General features: G+C 51.7%; 1 protein-coding gene across 1 annotated transcript in view; it reads left to right on the top strand.

The window, feature by feature from the left end:
• Positions 1 to 2,974: 2,974 nt before the first annotated feature.
• Positions 2,975 to 27,822, top strand: part of PRSS56 (serine protease 56) — a 43,100-nt gene continuing 18,252 nt past the window's right edge. The window contains exons 1-7 of the mRNA XM_060242738.1: positions 2,975 to 3,132; positions 4,202 to 4,402; positions 7,217 to 7,270; positions 18,013 to 18,202; positions 20,936 to 21,044; positions 21,156 to 21,315; positions 26,261 to 26,403. Coding sequence (XP_060098721.1) covers positions 3,009 to 3,132; positions 4,202 to 4,402; positions 7,217 to 7,270; positions 18,013 to 18,202; positions 20,936 to 21,044; positions 21,156 to 21,315; positions 26,261 to 26,403 — 981 coding nt within the window. The 5' untranslated portion in view covers positions 2,975 to 3,008. The remainder of the gene's footprint in view (positions 3,133 to 4,201; positions 4,403 to 7,216; positions 7,271 to 18,012; positions 18,203 to 20,935; positions 21,045 to 21,155; positions 21,316 to 26,260; positions 26,404 to 27,822) is intronic.

Below are 27,822 nucleotides of genomic sequence, written 5' to 3'. Positions count from 1 at the left end.
AAAACGGACACAACCTGACCAACAGAGGGATTGGCTGGAGCTTTAGCTCGCTTCCAAAATGCTAACCGGCCTCTTGGCCTTTTTCTTCTTCCGTTCTTTGGACTCCAAGGCCTGAACGGGTTGAGATCCAACCCTCTTAACGGACAATTAGATCTTTAGCGACAGCTGAAGTATTTTTGCAGATCCTCATCTACAAGGAAAAACGGGACCATTTTTTGAGATGATAAATTTACACAAGCTATGGAGAGAGAGGATAAATTCCTTTTTCTCTGGTCAGTCACCGTAGATGGCACTCTCCAATAAAATATGCGCAGTGTTCCCCCCCCCCCCAAGCTGTGGAGTCTGGGGTCATTTCCCCCTGAGCTGAGACAAAAATGTGTGAGCCGGAGGCTAAAAAATCGTGAGCTGGCTCACGCTAACTCAGCTTAGAGGGAACACTGCCTAAGAGGACTCAACCTGCCAGATCCACCAGTACAAACTCCTTCTGACTTTGGGTTCCCCCTCCAGGTGGTAGTTGATAGAGGTTTACAAGATAATGCATGGGATGGAGAAAGTAGAGAAAGAAGTACTTCTCTCCCTTTCTCACAATACAAGAACTCGTGGGCATTCAATGAAATTGCTGAGCAGACAGGTTAGAACGGATAGAAGGAAGTCCTTCTTCACCCAAAGGGTGATTAACATGTGGAATTCACTGCCACAGGAGGTGGTGGCGGCTACAAGCATAGCCACCTTCAGGAGGGGGGTTAGATAAAAATATGGAGCAGAGCTCCATCAGTGGCTATTAGCCACAGTTTGTGTGTGTGTGTGTGTATATATAATAATAATAATAATAATAATAATAATAATAATAATGATGATGATGATGATAATAATAATAATAAATTTATTCTTATATCCCGCCCTCCCCCGCCGAGGCGGGCTCAGGAGGCTCATACATATTGGCCACTGTGTGATCAGTTCTCCTGGACAAAATGGCTGCTTTGAGAGGTGGACTCTTATGGCATTATACCCCGCTGAGGTCCTCCCCTCCCCAAACTCCGCCCTCCTCAGGCTCCACCCCCAAAACCTCCAGGTATTTCCAAAACCCATAGCTGGCAACAGACACCCTGTGAGGTAGGTGGGGCTGAGAGAAGCTCTCCCAGAAGCTGCCCGTTCAAGAAGAAGAGGAAGAAGGCATTGGATTTATATCCCGCCCTCCACTCAAGAGTCTCAGAGCGGCTCACAATCTCCTTTACCTTCCTCCCTCCCCCACAACAGACACCCTGTGAGGTAGATGAAGATATTGGATTTATATCCCACCCTCCACTCTGAAGAGTCTCAGAATGGCTCACAATCTCCTTTCCTTCCTCCTTCCCCCCACAACAGACATCCTGTGAGGTAGATGAAGATATTGGATTTCTATCCTGCCCTCCACTTGGAAGAGTCTCAGAGTGTCTCACAATCTCCTTTACCTTCCTCCCCCACAACAGACACCTGTGAGGTGAGTGCGGCTGAGAGCTCTCCCAGAAGCTGCCCGTTCAAGGACTGCTCTGCGAGAGCTATGGCTGACCCAAGGCCATTTTAGTAGCTGCAAGTGGAGGAGCAGGGAATCAAACCCTGTGAGGTGGGTGGGGCAGAGACAGCTCTCCAGAAGCTGCCCTTTCAAGGACTGCTCCTGCCAGAGCTATGGCTGACCCAAGGCCATTCCAGCAGCTGCAAGTGGAGGAGTGGGGAATCAAACCCGCTTCTCCCAGATCAGAGTCTGCGCACTTAACCACTACTCCAAACTGAGGAGGGGACTTCAATGGGGTATGATGCCCTAGAGTCCACACTCCGGGGGGGGGGGGCTGATCTCCTTTACCTGGAGGTCAGGTGTAATAGTGGGTGATCTCCTGCCAATACCTGGAAGTTTGGTACACAGGGAGGATACTCGGTAAGAATACGGCAGAAAATACAAAAAATCTGAGTAGCGCACACAATATTCTTTTTCTAACACAATAACATAAATATTAAAGACAGCGCAAAATTTTCTATGGAGTCTTTTGACTCATAACAAGGTGCAGGTCTTAGCCAATCGAGATGAATCAAGATGAACCGAAGGAGAATGATAAGAACATAAGAGAAGCCATGTTTGATCAGGCAATGGCCCATCCAGTCCAACACTCTGTGTCACATAAGAACATAAGAGAAGCCATGTTGGATCAGGGCCAATGGTCCATCAAGTCCAACACTCTGAGTCACATAAGAACATAAGAGAAGCCATGCTGGATCAGGCCAATGGCCCATCCAGATCCAACACTCTGAGTAACCATAAGACATAAGAGAAGCCATGTTGGATCAGGCCAATGGCCCATCCAGTCCAACACTCTGTGTCACACAGTGGCAAATATATATATATATATATATATATATATATATATATATACACACACACACACACACACACACACACACACACACTGTGGCTAATAGCCACTGATGGACCTCTGCTCCATGTTTTTATCTAAACCCCTCTTGAAGGTGGCCATGCTTGTGGCCGCCACCACCTCCTGTGGCAGTGAATTCCACATGTTAATCACCCTTTGGGTGAAGATATAACCAATCAATACATGACAGGAGACCGGTTTCGGCAACGCCTTCCTCAGTCATAAATCTTTACTCAAATTAATGCGTCCAGTTTCTCCCATAGCGCAAACCATCGTTCACTAGTTAGGACCCCAGTCTTAATCTGTTCCCAGGCTAAGCATCTCACTGAATTCCACAGCTGGTGACGTCCCTACATATGAATCAAAGGACTACATAAGAAAATGGGGTATTGGGACTTCTTTGCGCTGTGTCTTATATATTCATGTTTTTGTGTTAGAAATAGAATATTGTGTGTGCTATTCGGGTTTTTGTGTATTTTTTGCCACTACCTGGAAGTTGGCAACCTTGCTTTCCCCTTCAGCATGTAACCAGGGCACCCGCTCTGTCTCTTTCCTGCCTCTCCAGCGTTATCCAACCGGGGCACGCTGGTGCTGGAAGCCGCCATGAAGAGTGCCCTGCTGGCCCTGGAACGAGCCCTGGCCGAACATTCGCAGCGGCTGCGGGAATGCGAGGATTGCGTGCCCTGCCTCTTCGGGGACTGCGGCAACCAGACCGGGGAATGCACCCGTAAGTTCCTCCTGCCTATGGTGGCCAACTCCGGATGGGAAATTTCGGGAGATTTCACGATGTAGCCCGGGGAGGGCAGGGTCGGAGCTAGGGTTGCCTGACCCCCTAGTGGAGGCGGGGAGGGGGGGTCCCCCTACCACCAATCAGCTGGCCAGTGGGTGTTCTTACCTGGAAAAAGAGTAAGGCTCAGTCAACATTGCAGCGACATGTCTAGTCACTTTTGACATGACCGAGAAGCGATGTCCTCATTTGGCTTCTGCCATAGAGCTTTTGCCCAAATACCAGAGCGTTGCCTGGTCGTTGCAGTGCGATCATGTCACCGCCAGATCATGTCAGAAGTGACCTAAACGCATTGCTGCAACATCAGCTGGGCCTCCCTCTCACTCTTGGTAAATCCCCTCCCAATCCCCCACTCAGGGTCGGCTCGCCCACTAGGCAAACTAGGCAGTTGCCTAGGGCGCTGGGAGGCAGGTGACACCAAATTGGGCTCCCCCCGCTCCGGCGCCCAAGACGACAGCCTAGTCTGCCTCCCTCCCCCTCGCCTGCCACTGTGCTCCGCTCGCTCCCCCACCCAAAGTTCGCTGCAACGACAACTGAGCCCTACCAGCTTCTCACAGCCTACGCTTGCGGGTTTTGTGAAGAGACGGATGGAGGAAGCTTCGCTCCGCCCCTCACTTCCCGTTCCGGAAAGGAAGGCGGAGATACCTCCTCCATCCATCTCTTAACAAAATGCGCAGGCGCCGACTAAAAGAAGCCGGTAGGGCTCAGTTTTAGTCGCAGCGAGCAGGGGGGGTGAGTGAGAGGAGCAAGGTGGTGGCAGGCAGCAGGCGGCCCTAGAGCCGGTGCTGCCCCCACTGGTTGCCTGGAGGGCTTTTTCCATGTGGGCATTTTCCCATGTGGGCTTCTTTCCATGTGGGCTTTTTTCCATGTGGGCATTTTCCTGTGTGGGCATTTTCCCCCCTGTGAGCGTTTATGACCGTGGGGTTTTTCTGTGGGCTTTTTTCCTTTGGGCTTTTCCCCAGTTACCGAAGTCTTATGTGGGTCTCTGTACTTTGTCCTCTCTCGGCAGCCCTGGAGTCCCCGTCCAGCTCCCTGCCCAGCTGTGAAGCTGTCTTGCAAGCCCAGGCCACCCCTGAGCAGCCTGCAAGGAACTGGGCCCTCAGCAAACTCTGCGCTCCTTACCGGCGCCTGTGTTTGGGCTGGGAACGGGGCACAGAGGGCTGCCTCCGCCTCATGGCCGAACACTGCCAGCTCCGCCTCCAGGAATGCCGTAAGTGATGCGCTGGTGTTTGGTTCTCAAGTGATTGGTTTCTCATGCCTCTCCAGCAAATTGTCTGGGAGATCCAGGCCTTGGATTCAGTGGGAGCTCACAGGAGCACAGTTCCTCCTCCTCCTTCTGAGAGTTCCACCTCCTCCTTCTGAGAGTTCCTCCTCCTCCTGAGAGTTCCTCCTCCTCCTTCTGAGCGTTCCACCTCCTTGTCCATTGAATAGTATGTGCAGCTGCAGAACAATCCCTATTTTTCTACAAAATCATCCCAACAAAATGACCCCTGGGGAGATCTGTCATGGTTCTCCTATGGTGGATTCGCTAACATTCCAAAGGACCTTTGGATGCCAACTTTTAGGTGGAGCCTTCAGATCTTCTGCTTTTACAACTTTTAATTAATCGATCAATCAATCAATTAATTTGCTGAATCACCCTATCCTGGCTAGTGCCAGTCTCCAGGCGATGAACAACATTAAAATAAACACATATATTAAAAAAAAATCAGTTACATTAAAAAAAAATTGCAAACCCTGATGGCGTCTTTAAAGTGCTCTTATTCAATCATTCTATTCAGGTCGCCGGCTCGAGGTTGACTAAGCCTTCCCTCCTTCCGAGGTCGGTCAAACAAGTCCCCAGCTTGCTGGCAGGAAAGCGTAGATGACTGGGGAAGGCAATGGCAAACCACCCCGTAAAAAGCTGGGTTCAGGTAGCTGGCTCAAGGTTAACTCAGCCTTCCCTCCTTCTGAGCTCGGTGAAATGAGGACCCAGCTTGCTGGGGGGAAAGCGTAGATGACTGGGGAAGGCAATGGCAAACCACCCCGTAAAAAGCTGGGTTCAGGTAGCCGGCTCGAAGTTGACTCAGCCTTCCATCCTTCCTAGGTCGGTCAAATGAGTCCCCAGCTTGCTGGGGGGAAAGCGTAGATGACTGGGGAAGGCAATGGCAAACCACCCGGTAAAAAGCTGGGTTCAGGTAGCCGGCTCAAGGTTGACTCAGCCTTCCCTCCTTCTGAGCTCGGTGAAATGAGGACCCAGCTTGGTGGAGGGAAAGCGTAGATGACTGGGGAAGGCAATGGCAAACCACCCTGTAAAAAGGTGGGTTCAGTAGCCGGCTCAAGGTTGACTCAGCCTTGCCTCCTTCCGAGGTCGGTGAAATGAGGACCCAGCTTGCTGGGGGGAAAGCGTAGATGACTGGGGAAGGCAATGGCAAACCACCCTGTAAAAAGCTGGGTTCAGGTAGCCAGCTCGAGGTTCACTCAGCCTTCCATCCTTCCGAGGTCGGTCAAACGAGTCCCCAGCTTGCTGGGAGAAAAGCGTAGATGACTGGGGAAGGCAATGGCAAACCACCCCGTAAAAAGCTGGGTTCAGGTAGCCGGCTCAAGGTTGACTCAGCCTTCCCTCCTTCCGATGTCGGTGAAATGAGGACCCAGCTTGCTGGGGGGAAAGCGTAGATGACTGGGGAAGGCAGTGGCAAACCACCCCATAAAAAGCTGGGTTCAGGTAGCCGGCTCAAGGTTGACTCAGCCTTCCATCCTTCCGAGGTCGGTGAAATGAGGACCCAGCTTGCTGGGGGGAAAGTGCAGATGACTGGGGAAGGCAATGGCAAACCACCCGGTAAAAAAGTCTGCCATGAAAATTTTGTGAAAGCAACGTCACCCCAGAGTTGGAAACGACTGCTGCTTTGCTCAGGGGACTACCCTTACCTTTATCACATCGGGGTGGGGGGAAGAAAAAAAGGGGGTGGGGAGGGAAAAAAAGGTGCCAGCACGGCTACCGTCGCTGCCCTTATGCAGAAGGTGGCGGAACAACTCTGCCTTCTGAGCCCTGCTGAACTGTAGAAGATCCTGCAGAGCCCTGATGTCTTCTGGCAAAACATTTCACCAAGTCAGGGCCAGAACTGAAAAACATAAGAACGTAATGTTCTTATAATCCTAGCTATAAACACAAGTTGATGGGGCGTGAACTGCCAGAGACTGACCAAGAGAGAGATCTTGGGGTCGTGGTAGATAACTCACTGAAAATGTCAAGACAGTGTGCGTTTGCAATAAAAAAGGCCCACGCCATGCTGGGAATTATTAGGAAGCGAACTGAAAACAAATCAGCCAGTATCATAATGCCCCTGTATAAATCGATGGTGCGGTCTCATTTGGAGTACTGTGTGCAGTTCTGGTCACCGCACTTCAGAAAAGATATAGCATTGGAAAAAGTGCAGAAAAGGGCAACTAGAATGATTAAAGGGTTGGAAGATTTTCCCTACGAAGAAAGGTTAAAACGCTTGGGGCTCTTTAACTTGGAGAAACGTCGACTGCGGGGAGAGGTTTACAAGATTATACATGGGATAGAGAAGGTAAAGAAAGATGTACTTTTCTCCCTTTCTCACAATACAAGAACTCGTGGGCATTCGATGAAATTGCTGAGCAGTCAGGTTAGAACTGATAAAAGGAAGTACTTCTTCACCCAAGGGTGATTAACATGTGGAATTCACTGCCACAGGAGGTGGTGGCAGCTACAAGCATAGAAAGCTTCAAGAGGGGAGTGGATAATGGTATGGAGCAGAGGTTCATCAGTGGCTACTAGCCACAGCGTATTGTTGGAACTCTTATGTCTGGGGCAGTGATGCTCTGTATTCTTGGTGCTTGGGAGGGGGGGCACAGTGGGAGGGCTTCTAGTGTCCTGGCCCCACTGGTGGACCTCCTGATGGCACTTGGCTTTTTTGGCCACTGTGTGACACAGGGTGTTGGACTGGATTGGCCATTGGCCCAATCCAACATTTCTTCTCTTATATTCTTATCTTACCATCGCTCTCTTGTCCTCCTCTAGGGCTGGAAAGTGACATGGACTATTTGAACACAGTGGCCGACCAGTCTGCTCCAGGTGAGAATGGGTCATGGACTAGGCCTGTCAGCTCTAGGACTGAAAACACCTGAAGATTTGAGGGGTGGAGCCTGGGGGAGGGGCTGAGTTTGGAGTGGGGTTTCAATATTGCCGCATTATGCTATTGTATTTGTATACTTACAGTCTTTAGTGTTCCATATTTCTCACAATACAAGAACTCATGGGCATTAAATGAAATTGCTGAGCAGACAGGTTAGAATGGATAAAAGGAAGTACTTCTTCACCAAAAGGGTGATTAACATGTGGAATTCACTGCCACAGGAGGTGGTGGCGGCCACAAGCATAGCCAGCTTTAAGAGGGGATTGGATAAAAATATGGAGCAGAGGTCCGTCAGTGGCTATTAGCCACAGTGTATATGTATGTATATGTGTGTGTGTATACACACACATACACATATATTGGCCACTGTGGACTGGATGGGCCACTGATCCAACATGGCTTCTCTTATGTTCTTATGTGACACATAGAGTTGGGCTGGATGGGCCATTGGCCTGATGCAACATGGCTTTTCTTATGTTCTTCTGTGACACAGAGTGTTGGACTGCATGGGCCATTGGCCTGATCCAACATGGCTTCTCTTATGTTCTTCTGTGACACAGAGTGTTGGACTGCATGGGCCATTGGCCTGATCCAACATGCCTTATCATGTTCTTCTGTGACACAGAGTGTTGGACTGGATGGGCCACTGGCCTGATCCAACACGGCTTCTCTTATGTTCTTCTGTGACACAGAGTGTTGGACTGGATGGGCCACTGGCCTGATCCAACATGGCTTCTCTTATGTTCTTATGTGACACAGAGTGTTGGACTGGATGGGCCATTGGCCTGATCCAACATGGCTTCTCTTATGTTCTTATGTGACACAGAGTGTTGGACTGGATGGGCCATTGGCCTGATCCAACATGGCTTCTCTTATGTTCTTATGTGACTCAGGGTGTTGGACTGGATGGGCCATTGGCCTGATCCAACATGGCTTCTCTTATGTTCTTATGTGACTCAGGGTGTTGGACTGGATGGGCCACTGGCCTGATTCAACATGGCTTCTCTTATGTTCTTATGTGACTCAGGGTGTTGGACTGGATGGGCCACTGGCCTGATTCAACATGGCTTCTCTTATGTTCTTCTGTGACACAGAGTGTTGGACTGGATGGGCCACTGGCCTGATCCAACATGGCTTCTCTTATGTTCTTATGTGACACAGAGTGTTGGACTGGATGGGCCATTGGCCTGATCCAACATGGCTTCTCTTATGTTCTTATGTGACACAGAGTGTTGGACTGTGTGACGGAACCGGCCCGATTCTGCCTTCAGGCCCGGTCCCGTCAGCTCCCTATTGAGTCGCCAACTCCTGGAGGGAGCTATTTCTCCTCCTGCCCCTTGGGCGCGCTGCCACCACCTGCTCAGTCCCGGGGTTCAGATTGAGAGGAACAGGACTCCCAATCCCCCTCTCCAGCTGTGAGGCTAAGCCTCCAGGTCCTCTGCCACCCTGCACTTGGGTTTCACAGAGACCTCAGCACTTCTTTGGGGCACCCCTGGAGGATTGGCACCTTATCCAACTGCATGCCTTCCCCCTTCCCCGGGGCCCCCTTCTCAACACAGCGTGGTCTAAAGCGGTCTGCGGATCTATGTGGTACAGAGTTTGACTGCCAGCATTTTAAACAGAAAAAATATATTTATTTAAAAAGAGAAAAGGATAGGAAAAGAAACACAAAACAAAAACAGTTGCATCTACAAAATCAGCACAGCACAGCACACAGCATAACAAAGAAAAGTTGATTATAAACGCATCCTGCTGGCCCTGATCTAAACTTGCCCTGTCTTGTGAATTACTTACTTAGTCCGCCTGCCTGGGGGCCTCCCCGGCAGGAGCCTCCATTGCTCACCACATGCTCGCTCGAGCCCCCGTTCAAATCTGCCTTCTCTTCCTGCCTAACACATGCAAGGAACAACAGCACTTCCTGCCTCTCTAGGAGATTTTCCCCCTAGCGTTGTTGGTTTGGCTCTGGAAGGGAGGGGGGGGAGTGAGGGGAAGGCTACAAAGCCGGCTGAGGGATTTACTGATCCCTGCCAAATGAAGCACCACCACTGACTAAAATGGCGTTTCTCCACACTTCCCCCGCCTTAAATTCTGAGCCGGAGGGGTTGCCTCCTACAGAGGTGACCCCGTAGCAGAATCCAAACAAACAAGGAGAAACCCGTTAACCAAAATATTACACAAACATTCAGGTATTTCTCCAATAATACACCAAGTCTCACAACTTCGGTGTCCATGCCCTTTCTGGACAAGTCGCATTGCTGCATTCGGAAGGAATGTCCAGTCTTTAAGATGTACTCCTCCATCTCCCAGGACCACCTCTGGAGTTTGGTGCTCTCCCTTCGTTGCTGCTGTTGCTGGGGTGAGTGGTCCATCAAAGGCGGGAATCCCTGGCCCCACATATGAGGTTGGAAACTGCCCAGTTCCCACACAGTTGCTTCTTCTTTATCCCTCATTGGTGGAATGTTCCCTCTGTCCACTCTGTCCTCCCAGAAAACTACCTCTGGAGCTCCAAACAATTGCTGTCCCAGCTTCTTTTTGTCTCCTTCCTTCCTACCTATATGCAACCCCATGGACCTCGCAGAGAATGGCTGTGGCATATTCACCTGCACCACTTTAACTGCCTTCCCCGTCTTCTCCATAGCCACCACATAAGTAGCCTCGTCTAGATCATCCACAATCACATGGGGTCCCTCCCATTCCACTTTCCGTTCACCAGTATGAAGTGGCAGGACATCCATCACCCTAGCCCCTGTCTCAACTTCTGAGAACTCCACTTTCTGGTCCCTTGCCACCTCACACAGTGGATCCAGCCTAGGGTCACTTTGAACCTCAGACAGGAACATTTCTGGCTCCCCCAGACTTCCTATCATCTGTTCCTTCAAGCCACCCCTAGTCCCACTGTTTCCAGAGCACCCAGCCAAAGTTTGATCTGGGTTCTCCGCCCCCTCAGTTGGTTTTTCAGTGTCAGCCAACTGAGCTCCTTCCTGCCTGGACGGCTCCACAGCATCTTGCTGCCCTTGCGGAAATTGGCACCCCTCTTCCCATTGGGCACACCCTCCTGCAGGGCTTGAGACAGGCTGGTCCTCCCTCTCCCTGGTTGGTGGTGAGGTGGCTTCCCTAAAGTTGCCTTCCTCCCCCCACCTTCCCCTGAGGGTTTGGCTTGGGTTCTCAGTCCCCTCGGTTGGTTTTTCAGTACTACCAAACTGACCCCCCTCTTGCCTGGAAGGTCCCACAGCTTCCCGCTGCCCTTGCGGAAATTGGCACCCCTCTTCCCATTGGGCACGCCCTCCTGCAGGGCTTGAGACAGGCTGGTCCTCCCCCTCCCTGGTTGGTGGTGAGGTGGCTTCCCTAAAGTTGCCTTCCTTCCCCCACCTTCCCCTGAGGGTTTGGCTTGGGTTCTCAGTCCCCTCGGTTGGTTTTTCAGCACTACCCAACTGACCCCCTTCTTGCCTGGAAGGTCCCACAGCTTCCCAGGATTCCTGTCTGCCCTGCTTCAAGACGACCTGTTTTGAGAGCGTCTCGGACGATCCCACTTCCTGATCCACAGCTACTTGGTGAACCGGTTCCAACCCAAGGCCACTCCGGACCCCCTTCTGGAACCACTCCTGTTCCCCCAAGCCTTCAGCTATGTGCTCCTCTGAGCCCACATTAGCCTTGCTGCTCTCAGAACCTCCTGTGAAATCTCCACTCTCCACCTCGGTCTCTTCAGCTTGCACATCCTTTACGCTAGACAGGTTTCCTTCCTCGCTAGGAACATCGACAGCCTCTTGCTGCACTTGGGGAAAGCTACACCCCTCTTCCCCTTGGGAACACCCTACTCCAGGGCTTGAGATAGGCTGGTCCTCCCCCTCCTGGGTGACTGCCCTCTCTTCGTCCTCAGTAACCTGGGCTATTTCCCTCTCCCTGGTTGGTGGTGAGGTGGCTTCCTTAAAGTTGCCTTCCTCCTCCCACTTCCCTCTGAGGGTTTGGCTGCGGGTTACAGCATTGATAGAGTACTGGCCAACCAACCAATCCCGGCCCAATAACACTGGAACTGTCTGTTCCTTCATTACCCCACATTCAGCATAGGATTTACCTTCTTGTGGAGCCAAACCCCTGAACTGCTTTCGGGAGTGGTCTGGCCCCAGTTTAAACCTTTTAAATACAGTGGCTTTATAGGCCGCAAAAGTTATCCCCCCATCTTCCATAGGCATGCTGTGATAGATGGCTGAAAGCTCTCCAGTCAGGTTGCTACAGAGGTAAGACATATAGTCCTCCTCTGCAATCCCCCACTGTTTGGCTGCCCTCTCAAAGTTGGAGAGGTATATGGAGGGGTCTTCTCCCTCTTGGTACACTGCAAAGTCCTTGGGGATGACTTGGATCTCTTTGCTTAGTTCAGCTTCCATACGTAGCACCTCAAGCTCATGGCGACGTTGCTCTTCCCGCTCCCGTCGGTGGATCTCAGCTCTCTCTCTTTCCTCCTGTCTGCGGAGCTCAGCTTGTCTCTCCTCTCTCTCTCGTTCCTCCCGTCTGCGGTCTCGGTCCGCCTCGATACGCATTCTCTCCAGTTCCAACTGTAGCCGCAAGATTGCTTCTGACTGGGTGGGGGCCACTTTTGCAAGTGCCCCTGCATGCTGATGATACTCCAAAAGGAGGTCTTTCATATCTACTACAGTCATGTTGTCACACTCCAGCTTGTGCTTTGCACACTCTTACTGGAGCTGTGGCTTTGTCATCTTCAGGATTTCCCGCATCTTAGCACGCTCCATCCTAACTAGCTAAACTTTCCCTACTCCAGTTGACCCGAAAATAAAACAAAACCGCTGTTGCTTCCTCTGGGTGCTTGCACGTATCAAAAACCAAAAATGCCTGGCCAATCAAGTTCTCTGTTTGTTCTCATCCCACCGCTGCCGCCAAGTGTGACGGAACCGGCCCGATTCTGCCTTCAGGCCCGGTCCCGTCAGCTCCCTATTGAGTCGCCAACTCCTGGAGGGAGCTATTTCTCCTCCTGCCCCTTGGGCGCGCTGCCACCACCTGCTCAGTCCCGGGGTTCAGATTGAGAGGAACAGGACTCCCAATCCCCCTCTCCAGCTGTGAGGCTAAGCCTCCAGGTCCTCTGCCACCCTGCACTTGGGTTTCACAGAGACCTCAGCACTTCTTTGGGGCACCCCTGGAGGATTGGCACCTTATCCAACTGCATGCCTTCCCCCTTCCCCGGGGCCCCCTTCTCAACACAGCGTGGTCTAAAGCGGTCTGCGGATCTATGTGGTACAGAGTTTGACTGCCAGCATTTTAAACAGAAAAAATATATTTATTTAAAAAGAGAAAAGGATAGGAAAAGAAACACAAAACAAAAACAGTTGCATCTACAAAATCAGCACAGCACAGCACACAGCATAACAAAGAAAAGTTGATTATAAACGCATCCTGCTGGCCCTGATCTAAACTTGCCCTGTCTTGTGAATTACTTACTTAGTCCGCCTGCCTGGGGGCCTCCCCGGCAGGAGCCTCCATTGCTCACCACATGCTCGCTCGAGCCCCCGTTCAAATCTGCCTTCTCTTCCTGCCTAACACATGCAAGGAACAACAGCACTTCCTGCCTCTCTAGGAGATTTTCCCCCTAGCGTTGTTGGTTTGGCTCTGGAAGGGAGGGGGGGAGTGAGGGGAAGGCTACAAAGCCGGCTGAGGGATTTACTGATCCCTGCCAAATGAAGCACCACCACTGACTAAAATGGCGTTTCTCCACAGACTGGATGGGCCATTGGCCTGATCCAACATGGCTTCTCTTATGTTCTTATGTGACTCAGGGTGTTGGACTGGATGGGCCATTGGCCTGATCCAACATGGCTTCTCTTATGTTCTTATGTGACTCAGGGTGTTGGACTGGATGGGCCACTGGCCTGATTCAACATGGCTTCTCTTATGTTCTTGTGTTCTTATATTTGATCTTTGACTACGGACCGCTTATGATATTATAAAACAGCTTTACCGATTATATTTGCTCTTTAATGGGCTGTACGGAGACATCTGTTATGACTTCTTGGTTGATGGTCCATTATTCAGTGCAATTTCTTGCTTGGTTCCTTTAACACTGAATTCCCACTGTACTGGAGGTATATATCCACTGTATTCTAATGTATTTTTGTGTTAGTATTTGAACAAAGCAGACTCCAGCTCCGTTCCACAGGAAAATGTTATTTCAACCCACGGTTTAGAGGATACCAATGGAACATTACAGCAGATTCTTATTTATTGCACTTCACACTTAGGAAACTTCACGACTTCGACACTAATCGCCAATTCCGATGTTTATCGCCTTTGCTGTTGTCAAACGGACAGCTAACCAGACCCCAACTTGTGATTCTTTTAATCTGCTAAAAACATTTTGACTGTTTCGCGTGCTAATTCGCTGCCAACTCTCTCTATATGTAAGCCTGCTAATTCCATCCCGTCCTTTTGCCTGATGAAGTGTGCTTCTAGCACACGAAAGCTTACATGCTGAACAAAACTTGGGCTAGTCTGAAAGGTGCCACTGGACTTCAATTTTGTTCTACTGAATACACACATTCGTTGTCAGCAGCCTGGAGACTGGCAACCCTAGAATGAGCTCATCGTTGCTTTGAGCCTTTCATTCTGCAGAAAAAGAAGGCAGCTCCTACCTCTGTAGCTAAGGCAGACCACAAGTGTAACACAGAATGTACGAGTCAGGGCATGTGGTTTTTCTGACCTTTGTGCTTGAGAAGCTGAGCCTTTACATCAGGGGTCCTCAAACTACGGCCCGCGGGCCAGATGCGGCCCGCTGAGGACGTTTATGCGGCCCGCCGGGTTATGGCAAAATCAGACCGGAAGTGACGTTCGACCTAAACTCGCGTTAGCAACGCACACTTCCGGCACTGGGCCGAGGCAGCAGAGACAGAGTGTGAGGTGATACCGAGGTGAGGTGAGTTCCCAGGCCGGGGTGTGTGGTGTGGGGAAGGGAGAGAGATGCAGAAGACGGAGAACTGACGGCCCGCGGCCTTGTACAGTAACGGCAGCCACCACAACAGTCCGGCCCTCCAACAGTCTGAGGGACAGTGAACTGGCCCCCTATTTAAAAAGTTTGAGGACCCCTGCTTTACATCTTTAAACAGAGCCTTTACATCTTTAAACAGAGGCTGGATGGCCATCTGACAGCAATGCGGATCCTGTAAATTTAGGGGGAGGTGTTTGTGAGTTTCCTGCATTGTGCAGGGGGTTGGACTAGATGACCCCGGAGGTCCCTTCTAACTCTACGATTCTGTGATCTTTCAGCCGCACCGGGGAGGAAGGCAGACTGCAAAGCCACCCCTGGGGTCCTCGGACTATTGAATCCGCTCTGGGCTTCTGATTGGAGCCTGGCTTGGAGCTTTGCCCCCAGGGCTGTTTCTCTCGGAGAGGCCAAGCCTGCCTGTGTGTTTCGGCCATGACTTCCTGCTGCTTCCCTCATGGGGAGAGGTCAGCGTCGGGTGGGGGCGAGGCCCCTGGACCCAGCGTCGCTCCCTGGGATCAAAACACAGCCTCTCACTTGCCTTGTTCCTTGAGATTAAGCTTGACAGCAGGAAGAACAGGGGGAGGACGCCGCCCCCTCCCTCCAAGAGTCACATTCCTCGCTGTAGGCATGCCTTTAGATTGGCGTGCCTTAACGCTCTACCATCTAGAGCTGGGGTGGCCACACTGTGGCTCTTGAGCCACATGCGTCTCTTTCGCACATAGTGTGCAGCTCCTGGAGGTAGGGTTGCCAATCCCCAGGTGGGGGCAGGGGATCCCCCGGTTTGGAGGCCCTCCCCCCCGCTTCAGGGTCATCAGAAAGCAGGGGGAGGGGAGGGAAATGTCTGCTGGGTATTCGATTATTCCCTATGGAGATTTATTCCCATAGAAAATCATGGAGAATTGATCCGCGGATATCTGGGGCTCTGGGGGGGCTGTTTTTTGGGGTAGAGGAACCAGATTTTCAGTGTAGCATCTAATGCCTCTCCCCAAAATAGCCCCCAAGTTTCAAAAAGATTGGACCAGGGGGTCCAATTCTATGAGCCCCAAAAGAAGGTGCCCCTATCCTTCATTATTTTCTATGGAAGGAAGGAATTGAAAAGGTGTGCTGACCCTTTAAATGTGATGGCCAGAACTCCCTTTGGAGTTCAATGATGCTTGTCACAGCCTTGATCTTGGCTCCACCCCTAATGTCTCCTGGCTCCACCCCCAAAGTCTCCTGGCTCCACCCCCAAAGTCCCCAGATATTTCTTGAATTGGACTTGGCAACCCTACCTGGAGGTGAAGGAGGGACTTAACGCAGGCTTACTCTCAAGGAAGTGCGCTTAGCATTGGGACCTCAGTCAGAGCACTGTCTCATAGGCAGACAACTATTTCAGCTGCGAATGAAGTAGAGAAGGAGGAGAAAATGTCAAGCCAAATGGCCAACAATTATACAATGCTAACGCTCGTGCTTGCTATGCTAGCTGATTGCTTTGAAGCATCCTCGCTGCTTATCTAGGGAGAGGGTGGCGTGTCTGGAAACTCACACGTTACTATGCAACCAAGGTCAAGGGAGCTCGCGGAGATGTGGCCAAGGGGGAAGATAACAGGCAACTGCGGTGATGATAGAGTAGGAGGGAACCCGCGCAAAATACCCGCTGCAGCTTGGCTTGAAATGTAACGGGAGAGCCAGTTCCGACAACGCCTGTACCTGCCTATGATGCTGGAATAAAGATCTTGAGCTATACTTGTCTGTTCTTTGCCTCTGGGTCTGACAGAAAATAGGCAGGCTTGCAAGCTCACCCACCACAGAGTCACCTGAAGACCTAGAGCAGGGAAAGAGTGCAAGAGCTGAGGGAGCTGCTGGAAGAAGGGATGGAATTAAAGAGAGTAGTAGAGGGTTCCCCCTTTGTTTCATAACTCTCGTAGGAGCTGTGTTTATTAACCGTGATGTCAAGGCAAAGGGAGATTTATACTGATGCAAAAGGCGGTCAGTGATTTATATGGTACATGTGTGTTTCCTTCTCCCACTGGTGCAAAAAAAAAAATCCCCTAACCTTTCCCTGTGCTGGTCTTATGGGGACTGTTATTCCCAGCTTTTTTTGAGGGGGGGGGTTGTTTTTAAAAGCCTCCTTCTAGCATGGTCGTGTTGTAAAGTGCATACATATGTATTTTATCTTTTTGTGCAAAGAAAGTATTAAGAGTTTTAACAAAGACATATGTGTAATATTTTTTTCATGTCTTGTGGCTCTCAAACATCTGATGTTTATTCTATGTGGCTTTTATGTTAAGCAAGTTTGGCTGCCCCTGGTCTAGTGTTTTGCAAAGGAGGTATCTTAAGATATCTCCAAAACGTCCGTTTTCTCAAAGGGGACTGATCACCATAGTCTGGAGATGTGCTGTAAATTTCAGGGGATCCTCAGTTCCTACCCGGAGGCTGGCATCTCTATGTGAAGGAAAATGATGCCAACGAATATTCAGCCTGACATTCTTAACAGGGGATTTTCTCCTGCTCTCTGTAGGCTTTAAACAGTGCCACCCTAAGCAGAATCACACCTTTCTAAGCCTGTTCACCCGTGGTGCAGTGTTAAAGCTGCAGTACTGCAGTCCTCAGCTCTGCTCACGACCTGAGTTCGATCCCCAGTGGAAGCTGGGTTTTCAGGTAGCTGGCTCAAGGTTGACTCAGCCTTTCAACCCTTCCGAGGTTGGTAAAATGAGTACTCAGCTTGCTGGGGGGGAAAGCGTAGATGACTGGGGAAGGCAATGGCAAACCACCCCGTTAAAAAGAAAATGAAGAAGATAAGAAGATATTGGATTTATATCCCGCCCTCCACTCCGAAGAGTCTCAGAGCAGCTCACAATCTCCTTTACCTTCCTCCCCCACAACAGACAGCCTGTGAGGTGGGCAGGGCTGAGAGGGCTCTCACAGCAGCTGCCCTTTCAAGGACAACCTCTGCCAGAGCTATGGCTGACCCAAGGCCATTCCAGCAGGTGCAAGTGGAGGAGTGGGGAATCGAACCCGGTTCTCCCAGATAAGAGTCCGCACACTTAACCACTACACCAAACTGGCTCTGCTGTGAAAATGTTGTGAAAGCAACGTCACCCCAGAGTCGGAATCGACTGGTGCTTGCACAAGGGGACCTTTCCTTCCTTCCTCACCTCAATGGACTTAGCAAGGGTGTGGCAGCTGAGCATTGCACTGTAGATTTTGTGGAACATGGCAACACATGTGCATAGAAAGGAAAACACACAAGTGTGGAGTAGCATCCATGGTACAATCACTTACCACTTCGCAGCTCCGGTTTTCCCTTTGAAAAAGCCCAGTCTAATGGTTCAGATGGAACCAAAAAGTAGCGTTTGCCAGAAAGCGAAAATCTGGAACTGGGGTTGCCACTTGCCTGGAGATCTCTTGGAATCACAGCTGCACTCCAGGTCACAGAAATTAGTTCCCCTGGAGAAAATGGCTGCTTTGGAAGATGGACTCTCTGATTGGCCTACTGAGGCCCCTCCCCTCCCCAAACCTGCCTTCCCCAAGCTCCGCCTCTAAATCTCCAGGTATTTGGCAACCCGTCACTGGCAACCCAATTTGGAACTGAGCAGGTGAGAAGAGGAATCTTCTCAGCCCGCCAGTGAGACTGTGGGGGTTTTCCTGAGTCGATCCCGATTTGAATCCTGCCCTGCCGTCTCTTCTGACTTTTCTTTTCGCTCTCCTCCCTAGGCTCATGCGGGCGCCGGGCCATCCTAGCCCCCAATGCGACGATGGTGAAGGGCAAGATTGTGGGCGGCCACAGAGCCTGGCCCGGGGCTTGGCCCTGGCTGGTGTCGGTCCGGCTCAACGGGGAGCTGATGTGCGGTGGGGTGCTGGTGGGGGATGACTGGGTCCTCACGGCGGCTCACTGCTTCTCTGGGTAAGGCTGTGATCTAAGATCCGCACTGTTGGCAACAAGGGATGGTCAAGCTGCCTCTTGAGAGAGCCAGTTTGGTGTAGTGCAGGGGTGGCCAACGGTAGCTCTCCAGATGTTTTTGCCTACAACTCCCATCAGCCCCAGCCATTGGCCATGCGCTGGCTGGGGCTGATGGGAGTTGTAGGTGAAAAACATCTGGAGAGCTAGCGTTGGCCACCCCTGGTGTAGTGGTTAAGTGTGTGGACTCTTATCTGGGAGAACCGGGTTTGATTCCCCTCCTCCACTTGCAGCTGCTGGAATGGCCTTGGGTCAGCCGCAAGTTCTTGCAGAGCTGTTCTCTCAACAGCAATTCTCTCAGCCCCACCAACCTCACAGGGGAAGGGAAAGGAGATTGTAAACAGCTGTGACGCTTTGAGATTCAGAGTGGAGGGTAGGGTATAAATCCAGTCTCATCATCATCATCTCCACCTCCTCCTTCTCTTCTTCACTGAGGTGGAAACAGCATTCCACAGTGAGCATAAGAACATAAGAAAAGCCATGCTGGAAGGCCAATGGCCCATCCAGTTCAACACTTTGTGTCACACAATCACCCAAAAAACCCCAGGTGTCATCAGGAGGTCCACTAGTGGGGCCAGGACACTAGAAGCCCTCCCACTGTCTCCCCCCCAAGCACCAAGAATACAGAGCATTACCTGCCCCAGACAGAGAGTTCCATCTATACCTTGTGGCTAATAGCCACTGATGGACCTCTGCTCCAGATGTTGATCCAATCCCCACTTGAAGCTGTTCATGCTTGTAGCTGCCACCACGTCCTGTGGCAGTGAATTCCACGTGTTAATCACCCCTTGGGTGAAGAAGGACTTCCTTTTATCTGTTCTAACCCGACTGCTCAGCCATTTCATTGAATTTCCACGAGTTCTCGCATTGTGAGAAAGGGAGAAAAGTCCTTCTTTCTCTGTCTTCGCCGTCCCACGCATAATCTTGTAAGCTTCTATCATGTCACCCCTCAGTTGGCATTTCTCCAAGCTAAAGAGCCCCAAGCCTTTTAACTTTTCTTCATAGGGAAAACGTTCCAACCCTGAGGGGCTGGTTTGAATGGTGCCCCTAACCTTCCCTCTCCCCTCTGGGCTTCCTTTGGTGCCTGCCAAGCTTTTCAGAAAATGGGACGGGCCGTTGTAAGCCAAGGCTTGTTATTGGCTGTCCTTCATCAAATGAAAGGGATTTTCCATCGGTAAGCACCTGGGCGTTCCTCACAGAGCGGTGATTTCATTCCTCCTTCAGGATTTCCTCTGTCCCAGGAGGCGTAAGGAACAGAATTGCCAGACAGCTGCTGAGAGGGATTTGGACGGAAACAGCTTCCAGGGATTAAAAAAATAAATTAATTAAAAGGAAAATAAGGCCTCATCTATTTGTGATAAGCTCTGACTATAGAGTTCCTGGAGATTCCTAGAGCGACCTTTGTAATTTTTGGGTACCTGAGGAATCACTAGGAATTCTATGGCCAGAACTTCCAGTAAGCGGGCATGGCCTTCATTTTCTTTCTAATTTTTCTTCCCAGAATGATTGCCCCCGTCTCTCGTTTCGCCCCACTTTTCAGCCGCTGCTCAGGTGAGCATTGGTGAGCAGAAGGTCCAATCAACTGGAGGTCTTCTGTCATAAGCAGGCAAATGGGAACCCAAGTGAAGAGGGATGGATTCTGTTTGACTCCACCTCCTGAGGCAGCCATTTTGGGTCTGGCTCCGCCTACTGTGGCAGCCATTTGGGGACAGTGCTTTCTTCCTTCTCTCAAAATTCCAGAGGTCCCCACATGCTCAAAAACATTGGGGGTTCTTCCCTTAAATGGCGCTCCAAAATCTCCTGTCTTGTGGTGCCCAGAGGTAGGAGGAGTTAGCTGAAGAAAAGTAAGAAGATTTATACCCCGTCCTATACTTGGCATCTCAGAGAGGTTTACAATCTCCTATCCCTTCCCTTCCCCACAAAAGACTCCTTGTGAGGTAGTTGGGGCTTGAGGGAACTGCTCTTGAGAGAATGGCTCTGAGAGAACTTGTGACTGACCCAAGGTCACCCAGCTGACTTCATGTGAAGGAGTGGGGAATCAAACTTGGTTCTCCCAGATTAGAGTCTGCACATTTAACCACTACACCAAACTGGCTCCAATTTATATGTTCATTGGTTAGATGGTGGTGAAGAAGATATTGGATTTATATCCCGGCCTCCACTCCGAATCTCAGAGTCTCAGAGCGGCTCACAATCTTCTTTATTTTCCTCCCCCACAACAGACTCCCTTTGAGGTGGGGGGCTGAGAGGACTCTCACAGCAGCTGCCCTTTCAAGGACAACCTCTGCCAGAGCTATGGCTGACCCAAGGCCATTCCAACAGCTGCAAGTGGAAAAGTGGGGAATCAAACCCCGCTCTCCCAGATAAGAGTCCACACACTTCACCACACCAAACTGGCTCTCAGGAGACAGACACCCTGTGAGGTGGGTGAGGCTGAGAGAGCTCTCCCAGCAGCTGACCTTTCAAGGACAGCTCTGCGAGAGCTGTGGCTGACCCAAGGCCATTCCAGCAGCTGCAAGTGGAGGAGTGGGGAATCAAACCCAGTTCTCCCAGATAAGAGTCCATGCATTTAACCACTACACCAAACTGGCTCTCCAGGGTCTCGCATTTACTCCACAAGGGCTGGAGCGGGCTGTCCACTTCTGTTCACCCATGGCAGCTAATTCTTTCCTCCTGCAGAAGCCGGAATGAGTTGGCGTGGTCAGTGGTACTGGGCGACTACGACCTGACAAAGCCGGACGAAGGTGAGCGGGTGGTGCCTGTCAGTCGCATCCTTTCCCATCCCAAGGTGAGCTGGTGACGCTCTCTTTCCAGCATCCCGCAGTGGAAACCCCGCCCCCTACCCCCTGGTGTGGTTCCCCTCTCGGTTCCTTACATGCCCTCTTTCCTCTTTGCGCAGTTCAACCCCAAGACCTTCCACAACGACGTGGCACTGCTGCAGCTGAGTAGACCTGTGGCCCCCTCAGCCTGGGTGACCCCGGTGTGCTTGCCAGAGAGACCCGCGGACCTGGGCCCGGGGATGCTCTGCTACATTGTTGGCTGGGGCTCGCTTTACGAAGGTAGCCTTAGGAAAGACTCTCTCTTGGTGCATCGGTTTTGACCTCTGCTTGAACACTGCCTAGAGAGGCCACTCAAGGCTTGCATAACCTCATCCACCAATTTAGCGATCTCCTTGGATTTGTAGCCAGAGACTTTGAGGGTGGAGCCAGGAGACTTTGGGGGTGGAGCCGGAAGAATTTGAGGGTGGAGCCAGGAGACTTTGAGGGTGGAGACAGGAGACTTTGGGGGTGGAGCCAGGAGACTTTGAGGGTGGAGCCAGGGGACTTTAGGGGTGGAGCTAAGAGACTTTGGGGGTGGAGCCATGAGACTTGGGGGGTGGAGCCAGACTTTGAGGGTGGAGCCGGGAGACTTTGAGGGTGGAGCCAGGGGACTTTGGGGGTGGAGCCGGGAGACTTTGAGGGTGGAGCCAGGAGACTTTGGGGGTGGAGCTGGGAGACTTTGGGGGTGGGGCCAGAGACTTTGAGGGTGGAGCCAGGAGACTTTGGGGGTGGAGCCAGAGACTTTGAGGGTGGAGCCAGGAGACTTTGGGGGTGGACCCGGGAGACTTTGGGGGTGGAGCCAGGAGACTTTGGGGGTGAAGCCAGAGACTTTGAGGGTGGAGCCAGGAGACTTTGGGGGTGGAGCCAGGAGACTTTGAGGGTGGAGCCAGGAGACTTTGGGGGTGGACCCGGGAGACTTTGGGGGTGGACCCAGGAGACTTTGGGGGTGGAGCCGGGAGACTTTGGGGGTGAAGCCAGAGACTTTGAGGGTGGAGCCAGGAGACGTTGGGGGTGGAGCCAGGAGACTTTGAGGGTGGAGCTGGGAGACTTTGGGGGTGAAGCCAGAGACTTTGAGGGTGGAGCCAGGAGACTTTGGGGGTGAAGCCAGACTTTGGGGGTGGAGCCAGGAGACTTTGAGGGTGGAGCCAGGAGACTTTGGGGGTGAAGCCAGAGACTTTGAGGGTGGAGCCAGGAGACTTTGGGGGTGAAGCCAGGAGACTTTGAGGGTGGAGCCGGGAGACTTTGGGGATGGAGCCGGGAGACTTTGAGGGTGGAGCCAGGATACTTTGGGGGTGGACTCGGAAGAATTTGGGGGTGGAGCCAGGAGACTTTGGGGGTGGAGCCGGGAGACTTTGAGGGTGGAGCCAGGAGACTTTGGGGGTGGAGCCGGGAGACTTTGAGGGTGGAGCCGGGAGACTTTGAGGGTGGAGCCAGGAGACTTTGGGGTGGAGCCGGGAGACTTTGATGGTGGAGCCGGGAGACTTTGGGGGTGGACCCGGGAGACTTTGGGGGTGGAGCCAGGAGACTTTGGGGGTGGAGCCAGGAGACTTTGGGGGTGAAGCCAGAGACTTTGAGGGTGGAGCCAGGAGACTTTGGGGGTGGAGCCAGGAGACTTTGAGGGTGGAGCAGGGAGACTTTGGGGGTGGACCCGGGAGACTTTGAGGGTGGAGCCAGGCGACTTTGGGGGTGGAGCCAGGAGACTTTGGGGGTGAAGCCAGGAGACTTTGAGGGTGGAGCCGGGAGACTTTGGGGGTGGACCTGGGAGACTTTGAGGGTGGAGCCAGGAGACTTTGGGGGTGGAGCCAGGAGACTTTGGGGGTGAAGCCAGAGACTTTGAGGGTGGAGCCAGGAGACTTTGGTGGTGGAGCCAGGAGACTTTGAGGGTGGAGCCGGGAGACTTTGGGGGTGGAGCCGGGAGACTTTGGGGGGTGAAGCCAGAGACTTTGAGGGTGGAGCCAGGAGACTTTGGGGGTGAAGCCAGGAGACTTTGGGGGTGAAGCCAGAGACTTTGAGGGTGGAGCCAGGAGACTTTGGGGGTGGAGCCAGGAGACTTTGAGGGTGGAGCCGGGAGACTTTGGGGGTGGAGCCGGGAGACTTTGAAGGTGGAGCCAGGATACTTTGGGGGTGGACTCGGAAGAATTTGGGGGTGGAGCCGGGAGACTTTGGGGGTGGAGCCGGGAGACTTTGAGGGTGGAGCCGGGAGACTTTGGGGGTGGAGCCGGGAGACTTTGGAGGTGGAGCCAGGAGACTTTGGGGGGTGGAGCCAGTAAAAAGGTTGCGACAAGCACGATTGAACTCCAAAGGGAGTTCTGGCCATCACATTTAAAGGGACAACACACCTTTTAAATGCCTACCCTCCATTAGAATAATGAAGAATAGGAGGCACCTTTTGGGGGCTTTTGAAACTTGGAGGGTGTTTTGAGGGGAGGCATAGGATGCTATGCTGCAAATTTGTTCCCTCTACCTCAAAAAACAGCCCCCCGACCGAGCCCCAGATACCTGCAGATCAATTCTCCATTATACCCTATGGGAATTGGTCTCTATAGGAAATAAAGGGCTCGACAGACATTTCCCCCCCACCCCCGCTTACTAATGACCCTGAAGCAGGGGCAGGGCCTCCAAACCGGGGGATCTCCTGTCCCCCCCACCTGCAACCAACAAAGAGCAACGCAGATAATGGAGCAGGAATAAAGGTATAAACCTCTGTGAAAACCAGCCTCCAAATTTATACAATTTTGAGCCAGTTTGGTGTAGTGGTTAAGTGCGTGGACTCTTCTCTGGGAGAACCGGGTTTGATTCCCCACTCCTCCACTTGCACCTGCTGGAATGGCCTTGGGTTAGCCATAGCCCTGGCAGAGGTTGTCCTTGAAAGGGCAGCTGCTGTAAGAGCTCTCTTAGCCCCACCCACCTCACAGGGTGTCTGTTGTGGGGGGAGAAGATATAAGATGTAAGCCGTCCTGAGTCTGATTCAGGGAGAAGGAAAGGAAAGGTCCCCTGCGCAAGCACCAGTCGTTTTCGACTCTGGGGTGACGTTGCTTTCACGATGATTTCACGGTAGACTGTTTTTACGAGGTGGTTTGCCGGGGGTATAAATCTGCAATTCTTCTTCTTCTTCTACGGAATATTTACTAAGATTGTTACCAATAAAGATCGGTAATAGGAAATTGACCATACCAATGGAAATTGACCATACCAAGGGAAATTTCTACCTGCACCCTTCTTACATGGAAATTGGATATTAATTTGTTCTTAAGTGACTTTGGGTGACGGGTTGATGTTCCTTTAATGTTTGTTTCTGTACAATCTTGTTGGGACCATTAAATATTTATTGGTAACATTCATTAGGAAGAACGTCCTGACCGTTAGAGCGGTTCCTCAGTGGAACGGGCTTCCTCCTTAGGAGGTGGTGGGCTCTCCTTCCTTGGAGGTTTTTAAACGGAGGCTAGATGGCCATCTGCCAGCGATGAAGATCCTGTGAATTTAGGGGGAGGGGTTTGTGAGTTTAGAGAGGTTGCTCAGTGGAACAGGCTTCCTCGGGAGGTGGTGGGCTCTCCTTCCTTGGAGGTTTTTCAACAGAGGCTGGATGGCCATCTGACAGCAATGAAGGTCCTGTGAATTTAGGGGGAGGGGTTTGTGAGTTTAGAGCGGTTCCTCAGTGGAACAGGCTTCCTCGGGAGGTGGTGGGCTCTCCTTCCTTGGAGGTTTTTCAACAGAGGCTGGATGGCCATCTGACAGCAATGAAGATCCTGTGAATTTAGGGGGAGGGGTTTGTGAGTTTAGAGCGGTTCCTCAGTGGAACAGGCTTCCTCGGGAGGTGGTGGGCTCTCCTTCCTTGGAGGTTTTTCAACAGAGGCTGGATGGCCATCTGACAGCAATGAAGATCCTGTGAATTTAGGGGGAGGGGTTTGTGAGTTTAGAGCGGTTCCTCAGTGGAACAGGCTTCCTCCTTGGAAGGTGGTGGGCTCTCCTTCCTTGGAGGTTTTTAAACGGAGGCTAGATGGCCATCTGACAGCAATGAAGATCCTGTGAATTTAGGGGGAGGCCTTTGTGAGTTTCCTGCATTGTGCAGGGGGTTGGACTAGATGCCCCTGGAGGTCCCTTCCAACTCTATGATTCTATGAATCCTAGTAAATATTTTGTATAAATTTGGAGGCTGGTTTTCATGGAGGTTTATACCTTTATTCCTGCCCCACCTGGGGATCGGCAACCCTAACCACCACCTTCACCCAAGACGCTCAGGGCAACTTACACGGTCTGCTCTTGCCCATTTCGTCCTCACTGAGACTGATTCCCCTTATCCTGCTCTCTCTCTCCTCTTCACCGTCGGATTTCGCACAAGCTGCCCCGGGGTTGCAACTCGCTTCGCCTCTTTCGCACAGCAAACAGAAGCCAGTTTTTAGAGGATCTTGCTTGCTGTGCAAAAGAGGCTGAGCAAGTTGCAGCCTCAGGGCAATTGGTACAAAAAGCAATGGAAGCCCGACTGAGAAGAGGAGCGGCTCACAATCTCCTTTATCTTCCTCCCCCACAACAGACACCCTGTGAGGTGGGTGGGGCTGAGAGAGCTCTCCCAGAAGCTGCCCTTTCAAGGACAACTCTTATGAGAGCTATGGCTGACCCAAGGCCATTCCAGCAGGTGTAGGAGTGGGGAATCACACCCTGTGAGGTGGGTGGGGCTGAGAGAGCTCTCCCAGAAGCTACCGTTTCAAGTTCAACTCCTGCAAGAGCTATGGCTAACTCATGGACATTCCAGCTCTTGGAGGATTGGCTACAACGGGCGTGAGGTCTAATATGCAAAGAAGAAAAATATATTGGATTTATACCCCGCCCTCCACTCTGAATCTCAGAGTCTCAGAGCTGCTCACAATCTCCTTTACCTTCCTCCCCCACAACAGACACCCTGTGAGGTGGGTAGGGCTGAGAGGGCTCTCCTGGCCGCTGCCCTTTCAAGGACAACCTCTGCCAGAGCTATGGCTGACCCAAGGCCATTCCAGCAGGTGCAAATGGAGGAGTGGGGAATCAAACCCGGTTCTCCCAGATAAGAGTCCGCACACTTAACCACTACACCAAACTGGAAGAAAGCTTCCATGGTAGAGCGGGGATTTGAACACTGGTCCCCCAGATCCATTCTATCCATACAGCACTCTGGAAATAGACCCATCCCTAACGTGTTCTCCTTGCTTCATAGATGGACCAGCAGCTGACGTGGTGATGGAAGCCCGAGTGCCTGTGTTGACCCAAGATGTCTGTCGTGGCACGCTGGGGCGGCAGCTGTTCACCAATGCCATGTTCTGTGCTGGGTACCTTTCTGGGGGCATCGACTCTTGTCAGGTGACTGTTTGTAAGGGGCCAGGGTGGTAAAATGATGCCAGGAGGTTGCCATTTGGCAAGCCTTCGTGTCCTGTGTAGGGTGGGGAGGGACTTGTGGCTCAGTGGTAGAGCATAGATAGGTTGCTTACCTGTAACTGTAGACCTTTGAGTGGTCATCTGTGCATTCACACTCATGGGGATAGAGCGCCTGCGCCGATTCCCGAATTGGTACCTAAAAAGCCCGGGATTTTTTCGTGCTCAGCACCAACAGACATGCGCAGGCATCCCAGTGCGCATGCTCGCCAGCTCCAGCGTGAGGATCCCAGCAGTTCCTTCCTGACCGCTGGAAGCCCCTACTGGAGGGAGATCATCAGCAGTGGGGAAGGAGGCCGGGTAGTGTGAATGCACAGATGACCACTCGAAGATCTACAGTTACAGGTAAGCAACCTATCTTCTTCGTGGTCTCTGTGCTTCACACTCATGGGAGATTAGCAAGCAAGACATACCTGGAGGTGGGAAGACGGTCAACCAGAAGAAACAGCTTGCAGCACCGCAGCTCCCAGACGAGTCCTCTGTTGAGCATGCACATCCAGCGCGTACTGCTTCATAAAGGCATGCGGAGAGGACCAGGTGGCAGCCTTACAAACGTCCGTCAGGGAAACGCCTTTCAGGAACGCCACCGACATCGCCATCGCTCTCGTAGAGTGTCCACGAATAGGCCCAGGTAACGGCTTCTTTGCCAACAAATAACACAGTTTGATAGTCTCAGTGAGCCATTTTGAAAGCCGCTGAGATGAGATTCTGGAACCTAACTTAGGGGCAGCATAAGAAACAAAAAGATGCTGGTCCTTACGAAAACTCTTGGAGCAACTCAAATAGTTTAACTCAAATCCTTACGAAAGATGCTGGTCCTTACGAAAACTCCTGAAAAGCTAGATATGGGTAGTCACAACGCATAGCCGTGAGCTCCCCTGCACAGTGTGCTGATGTGATGGCTACCAAAAAAGCAGTCTTCCAAGATAGAAGCTGGAACGAGCATGTGGCCATTGGCTCAAAAGGACGCCGAGTCAGCCTGTCCAACACTAAAGTCAAATCCCACAACTGTGGGGGTGATCTCGATGGAGGATGAAGCCTAAGCAAACCCTTCAAAAATCTCTTAGAATGAGGGTGTGCAAAAACTGAATGCCCCTCAACTGGCTCATGGAACGCAGATATCGCTGCCAAATAAACTTTAATGGAAGAAAAAACAAGGCCAGCATCCACCAGAGATAACAAAAATTCAAAAATTACCGATAGTCCCACCCTTTGGGGTGAAACTGTAGGATCAACTAAAAACTGAAGAAACTTCCTCCACTTCCTATCATAGGAAGCAGGGGTAGACAGCTTCCTGCTATTCAGGAAAACGTTGTGGACTCTGCTGGAGAACTCACAGGGTCGATG

The sequence above is a fragment of the Heteronotia binoei genome, chromosome 6 (genome assembly GCF_032191835.1).
Source record: "Heteronotia binoei isolate CCM8104 ecotype False Entrance Well chromosome 6, APGP_CSIRO_Hbin_v1, whole genome shotgun sequence".
NCBI lineage: Eukaryota > Metazoa > Chordata > Lepidosauria > Squamata > Gekkonidae > Heteronotia > Heteronotia binoei.
The sequence above is the reverse complement of the archived record's forward strand: the minus strand, read 5'-3'. Positions and strand labels throughout refer to the sequence as shown.